The following is an 8,971-nucleotide window of genomic DNA, read 5'->3' as shown; positions in this document are numbered from 1 at the left end:
GGCAATTGAGTCATTCGTGATTAATTGCACATGACACTGAATGTTGGGATAGTGATTCAACTTGAAAACACCAAGAGATCATTCTACAAAGACACTCAATGGGAAAAGTGAAAAACTGGTAGTTATACTCATCGATGCTTTCTATACTTCATCTGTTTACAATCCACAATTCAATCTTCAAGCACTACTAGTATGTGACCCGCGCGTTGCTGCGGTCAACAAAGAGTATGGTTCAATTTGGGTATCCCTTCCCTCCTATTTAAGGTGACAACATGTGCAAGTATTGTTTATGCATCCAATTCAAGGCAATGACAACCATTTCATTATCTGCAATAAGGTTTTGCATCCTTTATTGTATTGCTCTAAATCACATCAACCTGGTGCCACAATAGAAAGTGCATGAACTATAGTACATAACATAAACTAAAAAGATTACACACAATGGATGGAGAGAGAGAGAGAGAGAGAGAGAGAGAGAGAGAGAGAGAGAGAGAAAAGAGTAGAAGAGCAAGGCTTTTAATTTTATGGCAAGAAAGGGAGACAGGGAGAAGGAGATTAAAAGAAAAACAACAATCCACTCCCATTACTATAAGTAGTCTCTTTAAGCATAACTTGTGATTGAGCTCTTAAACAAAAAGTTTTTTGAAAGCCACTAAATCTTAACTATAAGTAGTCTCTTTAAGCATAACTTGTGATTGAGCTCTTAAACAAAAAGTTTTTTGAAAGCCACTAAATCTTAACTATAAGTAGTCTCTTTAAGCATAACTTGTGATTGGTCTCTTAAACAAAAAGTTTTTTGAAAGCCACTAAATCTTAACTGACAAAAAACTTGTGACTTCAAAACAACAATCTGCGAGACGTTGCATTTGGCATTGGCAAAATCCATGGGCCCACACAACGAACACTCCTACCAAAACGATGACGCCCCTCGTGCAAGGTGAATACAATCCTCCAATTCTCATGTGTATCCCTGTAAGAGTATACTGCATTGGCAGGAAAACGATCGCCAAGCTGACGAACCCGTATGCGAGCTGAACCTGCATTATGGTTTAATGTCACATGGATTGTGAAATATCCTTGGGGTTCTCCAAAAACACATGCACTTCCATTAAAATGTAGCACAATAATAGTGATTCATGCAGGCCAACGGTTTAAAAACAATAAGTTCAATAACAAAACAAAATATAAAAAGAAATTGTGTTTCATTGATATTCCTTACCTAACAACTTCAAAGCTTTCAATAATGTGAACTACATCATGCACAGTGAGTGGGCCTCTCCAACCAGGTGGATCTACACGAGAAATTTGTTAGTTCAAACATCAACTTGAAAATTTACTAAGGATACAATTAAGCTCATTACCATAGATTGTGACGTGGTGGATGATGAAGCATCAACTAAACGTAGACATTGTACAATGCCTTCTAAGACGGGCATCTATAAATAGAACATTCCACCCCATCCAAGAAACACCAACATAAGCTTTGCAAGACAATGAAAGTGCATAGAGAATTAAAATCAACATAACAACTACATTATGCCACCCATGTGTTAGTGCAAACCAAAAGAGTGCACTATTAATACCACTAAATCTCTTAAATCCATAGTTAAACATTAGCTCTCAATCACTCACATACATGCATAAAGACCGCACAAATCTACTCATTTATGTATATATAAGCCACAAACTTTCAGCATTCTCACATAATGAGATGAAAAACATGTAAAACATCTATCATTTATGAAAGAGAAATTCCACAGATATGCAAAAAAGTTACAATGGAAGACAACACTTCGATTTGATTTTTGATGCCTTTTTGAAAACAAATAACCCCAACTGCAATACCAATGAACCTTCAAACGCCAAAAAAAATTTATTCATAATTGACATTGTTCATGTCTCCCTCTATATGTGTGTGTGTGTGTGTGGCGCGTGAAGCTCTCTCCATGACGAAGCTTTTGAAGAAGCTTTTTATTTATTTTTTGCTAGTGCAAGAAAACATTAGAAAAAATCTCTCTCCTTACCTCTACTCATCTAGGGGGTATAGAGAGGATGGTTGTTTATAATGGTCATTACATATATATATATATATATATACCCCTTCAAGGGAGTTGTAGCATAGCGACGTGCAGAGGGGCATCGTAACTTCTTGGCGAATAGCTTCTATGACCGTTCGGCTATAGCCCCCTTTAAGGGGTATATGTGTGGTGTGTGTGGTGTGTGTGTGTGTGTGTGTGTAAAGCTCTCTCAATGAGGAAGCTTCTAGGAAGCTTTTTTTTTTCTTTTGCTAGTGCAAGTAAAAATAAAAGAAAGTTCCCTCAAAAAGCTCTCTCCTTACCTCTACTCGTATAGGGGGTAAAGAGGGGATGGTTGTTTACAATGGTCATTACAAAATCATAATGGGGTCTAAATGTTGCTACCACCCAATTATTTGGGAAAGCAAAAAGTCCTTCAAATCTAAAGGAGTAAGACAATTTTGACCTGTGCACCTAAAGATAACTTTCACAATGAAGTTTAGATAGCAGAAAAATATATGATAGAGAGAGAGAGAGAGAGAGAGAGAGAGAGAGAGGGATGGAGATAGATAGATGGAGTTAGGGGGAGAGAGGGAGAGAGAGAAGGGAGAAAGCTCTCCTCTAAAGCTCTCTCCACGAGGGAGCTTTGCAAGAAGGTTTATTTATTTTTTCTAGTGCAAGTAAAAATGAGAAAAAAGATCCCTCAAAAAGCTCTCTTCATAACCTCTACTCGTTGTCTAAAGATGTTTACAATGGTCATTACAAACTCTAATGGGAGCTAGAAATTGCTACCACTCGATTATTTGAGAAAGAAAAAAGTCCTTCAAATCTAAAGGAGTAAGGTAATTTTTACCTGTAAACCTAAAGATAACTTTCACAATGAAGTTTAGATAGTAGAAAATATTTTTTAGAACCTATCAAGCTTTCAAGTATTTCATTTCCACCTTGAAGCTCACATAGCTAATCATAAATGTAGTTAATTGAAGCCTCTTTTGTTTACTTTATGTTCCAAGGCCACAAAGGTATTACTCCATATTGTTTTGACGCAAATATAATCTCAACCAAGGTCTCAAAACTTTAATCTAAGTACACGGCTTCATGCCATGCACATCAAGCAACACACAACTATAAACCAAACAAAATAGTATCTATTACATTACCCTATCAACATAGTTCAAAGCAAGTTATGATTTAGTATATCACGGCATTCAATCTAATGAGCACACAAAACCAGAGTTTCAATTATTTAGTAGCAAGGACTTAATGCATCTATATGGAACGTGCATCAGAAGCTTGACCATCTTGTCATCAACGCATTCAATCGATTTAGTGGATCTTCAGTCGCGTCACCTCTCCGAACCTGCTCTTTAAGTGCATCAATTTGGATGTGGAATTCCCTATTGGTAATGTATGAGCCCTGCATTGATTCAAATTGTTGTTGCTCCATGGCACCAACATGATGGACCTATTCTCCTCAATGTGATCCATTCCTCCATTGAAGAGCTCTACATATGAACGCACCTCATTGCGAAGGTCTACAATTTGTTGTCCATTGGCTTGCTGAGTCACATCTAGGAGTGCTTCTAAGTGTCTTTCAAATTCCAAGTGCCTAGACTCACTACGGGTAAAGAAGTCCCGCAATGCAGCCAAGACTTGGTCATTTCCATCATGTACCATAGGATGAGCAGAAGAGGATCCCACACATCGAGCCCTTTTCTTTGCCACTCGAACATTGGCAAACCTTGGAGGAGTGGACTCAATACCATCAGACTTGCTCTCAATGATGGCATTGTTATTAGTGTTTTCCATAGTTGTACCATTAAAAAGTTCATCACAATGCATATAAAGATGAACTCTATGTTAATTAGCACCAAGGAAACAATCGCTTGTGCAATATATACTACAAACTTAACATCTTATCATACAAAATAAACATTATCTAAACAAAGCATAAGGTGTGTAAGTTTTAAAAAAAGACACAAAAATTTTAGATTTTATCTCACACGTCTTAGCAACATGCATGATTTTCTCCCTTCCTTATCACATCTCTCTCTCTCTCTCTCTCTCTCTCTCTCTCAAAGCATAGGAACCTACCCTCTCACAAACATGAGGGTCAAGGCGTAGAATTGATGTATTCAAACTACAATCTCTAAAATATGAACATAATATTTTGAATCCCACGAACTCAAATCGCAAGTCAAAACTCTATTGCATAAAATTAGAAAACTCATAATAAACATGAATACATTGAGAAATGCATCCAGACATCGAAAGAACGTCTTAAAATGGTTCCTCTGCGAATGGAAAATCACTTCTTCCTAATGCTTCTGCAGGAAGAACTTTTTCTGGGAATTCAAGCAAAAAGGGAAAAAAGAAGATGCGTTGCCATTATTGGAAAGCTAGTGATCACTTGATCAAGCAGTGTCCTAAGTTGAAGGCAAAAGGGGCTAAGAAGAAGGAGACTCGTTCAACTACAAATGTAGCTATTGTTGATTCTTCTATGAAAGGAGATTGTGATGATGATATTGATGCAGAATGGGATTCTAGTGTTGAGTGCACTTATGATTCCTCTATCCATGATGCATGTACGTCAGTTGCTACAAATGCTCAGGTGTGGTACTTTGACAGTGGTGCTACAAAGCACATTACCTCTCATCATGACTTGTTTACCACTCTTGAGGATGTCCCTCATGGGAATTCAGACACTTACGCAAACAATGCCTCTAATTCAGTCAAGGGAGTTGGAAATATTGTGGTAATTACTGCTGCAAATGGTAGTTCTTTCACACTTGTTGATGTATTGTATATACTTGGGATCAAGAAGAATATTTTGTATGTACCTGCACTTGCTAGAATTGGTCTTGTTGTGAAATTTATAGATGATAGATGTACAGTTCATGAAATAAGTTTTGGTGATGAGATTGTCACACCAGGCTATTAGAAGCTCACTCTGTATGACAAGTGTGGACGGAATTTTGCAAATGCAATTGTGGATTCTAATGCTGTTTCAAATGCAAAACTTTGGCATGCACGTGTTCAAAATCTAAATTTTGTCAATTTTTGCGTTTTCAAAAATCTAACATGGTTTTTTCTTTGTCGTCTCTTGAAGCACCTACCAAACAATTTTGTGAATGCTGTATTTTGGGTAAGATGCATCGTTCAAAGTTTCCAAAGGATGGTTTAATTAGGGCTACATGCAGGTTGTAGCTTATGCATAGTGATGTTTGTGGGCCATGCAAACTTTGTCCTTGGACAATTACCTTTACTTTGTGACTTTCATTGATGAATACTCTAGGCATGCATGGGTGTATCCACTAAAGGAAAAGTCTGAAGTGTTTTTGTGTTTTAATAAATTTATAGCTATGGCTAAAAATGTCTCAAAATGTACTATGGACACCTACCGTTCTGATCGAGGGGGGGGCTGTGTCTATGAGTTTAATGAATTTATGGCTAGTCGTGGGATAAAACATCAATGTACAGTGCCATATACACCTAGCAAAATGATGTTGCTCAGGGCAAAAAAAGGTCTCTTACGAAAATGGCACGGTTTACTATCAGAAGTCAAGTTGTACCACATTTATTTTTTCTTGAGGCTATTATATGTGCCACTTATGTGCTTAACAAGTGTCCTACAAAATCTTTGCACTCTATGACACCTTATGGAGCATGGCATGATAGAAAGCCTTCTATTGAGCACATGCGCGCTTTTGGTTGTTTGGTTTATGCTTTGGTTCCACAAATGTACCGCGAAGAAATTGGACAGTAAGGATGTCAAATGAATTTTTTTTTCTTATAGCGCTAAAAGCAAAGGTTACAGGTTGTATCATCTGCAAAAAAAGTGTATCTTGGTTTCATGAGATGTTGTGTTTGTGGAAGATTTTGTTCAACCCTTGCTGTCATGTACTAGAGACAATAATGTAAGCTCACAAGACATTCATGACACTTTGTGCCTCTTTTTAGTGGTGGAAGGTCAAATGTAAATTCCAATGAGTCAAATGTACACCCTATGGGGGTTTCGGAAAATATTACAGATCAACCTATTATTGATGCACATGTACATGATGTACTTGATGAGGAAAGGACTGAGAATGAGCAGGCTAGAGGCATGCCAAAATGGTTGGTGCATACTTTGCATGTCAATAAATTGGATGCACCTTTTTCTAGGTGTACTCATTCAGGTTCTTGACATGCATCATATTGTTATGCTTTGGCTATGTCTAGCTTATGTGATATTGAGGAACCTCTATCTTTTGATGCAGCACAAATTCAAAAAATTGGATGGCTGTCATGCAATCAGAATATGATGCACTTATAGAAAATGGCACATGGACTTTATGTGATTTTCTTCCTAGCAAAAAGGCCATTGGTACAAAGTGGGTTTACAAGTCGAAACGCAAGTCGGATGGGGAGATTGATTGCTATGAGGTTCAACTTGTTGCAAAGGGTCATGCACAACAAAAAGGCATCTATAGATACTTGTCGTATGACTACTATGCATTTTCTATATGCATTGGAAGCTCATTTTGGTTGGGATGTACATCGGTGAGATGTTGTTACTTCTTTCTTTAATGGTGATATATTTGAGGAAGTTTATATAACGCATCCTCAGAGTTTTGTCAAGAAATGGCAGGAGGATAAAGTGTGCAATTGTAAGAAAGCTTTGTAAGGGTGAAATAAATCTCCTCATGCTTGGTATAAGAAAACTAAAACTCATTTAGTTAAACAAGGCTTTCGCAACAGCCCAACAGAAAGCACATTGTATGTAAAGTGTGAGGGTGATGTACTTCTCATTGTGGTTCTGTATGTGGATGATTTGTTGATCACTTGACCATTATTCTTGTGTGAAGGAGGTAGAGAGGCAACCACTTATTTGGAATGCATGTGACATCTTTAGAGGGCCGTCTGCTAGGTGAGAGGATGCACATTGATTGGGCTGGATGGGGCGATGGTCCAACAACAGCTTTACATTGTTGGTCAGATACTTCCTTAGTTGGTGCAAGAAAGTATGTGTAGTAAGTTTTTCTTGTCCTCCATTCTATGAAAGAAATATTTTTGGTTAGCATTAAGCGAAGCCTTGTTCTCAAACAAGCAACAAAGAGTCAACTCAAATTGACATGTCTTACAAACAAGGGTTTACAATCATGTTGTCTACTAGTCAAAATTTGATGGTTTTTGGGATTGGTTGACCTTCTAAGGAGACATTTTGCTTGATCATTAAATTACAAACCATTGTTCGAGAAAAATCAATTTCACAAGCATACTAAATTCGCTTGAAGGCAATTGTCAGTAGGAAAATTAGAGAAATAAATGGAAAATAAAATTAGAGAAATAAATGGAAACTTTTACATGCCTACACACTTTTATGGAGCATTGTGACAAACCTTCAAAATTGAAGGGTTGGTTACATGTACAAGTCATCAATGTTGGATTCAAAGCAAAATTAAAACGAGGGCATATGTTTATGAGAGAAATGGTTTTAACTTGATCTCAAAGAGAGAGATCAAAGAGCAGAGTCATTGCACTGATCCGCCAAGAATTGAAAGGAGTTGAGGCAATTGAGGGACAGGGATTGCTTGTGCTCCATGAGCTTGGATATGAGTCGCGCCTTTGTGTCGCGGCCGTCGTACGAAATTCCTCTTAGCAAGCATTCCACTTGCAGATCGCTCTTGAGGAAGCCCACTTCCAAGTCTTCCTCACTCACTCCTTCCATACTATCACAAAGCTCTGGCACCACATCACCCAACACATCACGAAGCCCTTCTTCATCTTCTTCTCTCTCATCACCATCAAAGTCCCCTCTCTTGCTTCTCCATTCCATCACCAGCACCACCTTGTCGGCGTCGCCCTCCGCCGGAATTTCGCAGGTCTCTATCACAATACCCCACTGTGAAGGCGTAAGCAACTGCAATCTAGACTTCGCCCGATCTTGCTTCATCGTCAATGGACCCATTTCATTGCTGCCGCAGCAGTAGAAATGGTGGCTGAAAGAGCTTTGTCTATTGACTTTGTCTTCGTCTTGTGCCATGGACAGAGACCACGACCTGTTCGTCTTCTTCTTCTTTTACGGGAAAGAGAACGCGCTGTTCTTATAAAGCAGTAAGAGCATCTGCTGAGAGTCTCTCCCGGATGTCATCTCAGAAAATTCCTCGATGCCTCATTTGAGTCTAGTCTCGTGGCTTGCATTCCTACTCTCGATCAAGACACCTTAACATTTTAATTAAGAAGCTGCTCGACAGTTTCGCACTCCTCAAATGCTGTCTCGTTCTTCTCTCTCTAGTATCTACCCTAAGCAAAAAGGACCCGCAATAAAATAAAAAAATAATATGGTTGTGACCATATTATCACTTGCGGAGGTAATTGAAATCGCTCTCAATTAATTATGAGGGAGTAACATCTTATACCAACAATTCAAATAAATATTCTTCATATATTTTATTAAGCAAACCATGATGTGAACAATCAATTTTTAAAATTATATAGTGTGAGTTTTGTTTGAAATAATTAAAGTTAATGTGATGTTGACAAATACCTCGAAATGTCAACAATTAAAGGTTAATGTGATGGTGACAATTTGATGGTGAGAGATTTGCACATTTTCTCCACTACTCTCTACCTCTCTCCTATGACCTTCTCTTGGCCAAAATAAAAATTGAATGAAACAAGAGAAAAAAAAGTGATAAATCACGTGGCGGCCTGCATGCACACAAACGCACATATTGTTGAATCCCTCATACATAACAATACCAATTCAAAACATTACGATGCTCATTCAAAACCCATCGAAACTAGGCAATGTAGTCATTCGTGATTAGGTGCACATGACACCCAATGTTGGGATAGTGATTAAACTTGAAAACACCAAGAGATCATTCTACAAAGACACCCAATGGGAAAAGTGATAAAACTCGTAGTTATACTCATCGATGCTTTCTATACTTCATCTGTTTACGATTCAC

The 8,971-nt window shown here is 38.0% G+C and overlaps 1 protein-coding gene across 1 annotated transcript; it reads right to left on the bottom strand.

Annotated features, from left to right (window-relative positions):
- Positions 1-7,360: 7,360 nt before the first annotated feature.
- On the bottom strand, positions 7,361-8,085 carry LOC147442631 (uncharacterized). The gene has a single exon (XM_086529689.1). It carries the CDS (start codon positions 8,038-8,040, stop codon positions 7,516-7,518), a length of 525 nt encoding a protein of 174 aa, XP_086385815.1. The 5' UTR covers positions 8,041-8,085; the 3' UTR covers positions 7,361-7,515.
- Between the last annotated feature and the right edge of the window lie 886 nt (positions 8,086-8,971).

The sequence above is a fragment of the Adiantum capillus-veneris genome, chromosome 14, assembly GCF_014529385.1.
Source record: "Adiantum capillus-veneris isolate H3 chromosome 14, ASM1452938v2, whole genome shotgun sequence".
In the NCBI taxonomy this organism is placed as follows: Eukaryota; Viridiplantae; Streptophyta; class Polypodiopsida; order Polypodiales; family Pteridaceae; genus Adiantum; species Adiantum capillus-veneris.
This window is presented reverse-complemented; position numbering and strand designations above follow the sequence as displayed.

Bases quoted from the DNA above. Each gene is read 5' to 3' on its own strand.
- LOC147442631 (XM_086529689.1), bottom strand. From the start codon at position 8,040: ATGGCACAAGACGAAGACAAAGTCAATAGACAAAGCTCTTTCAGCCAC.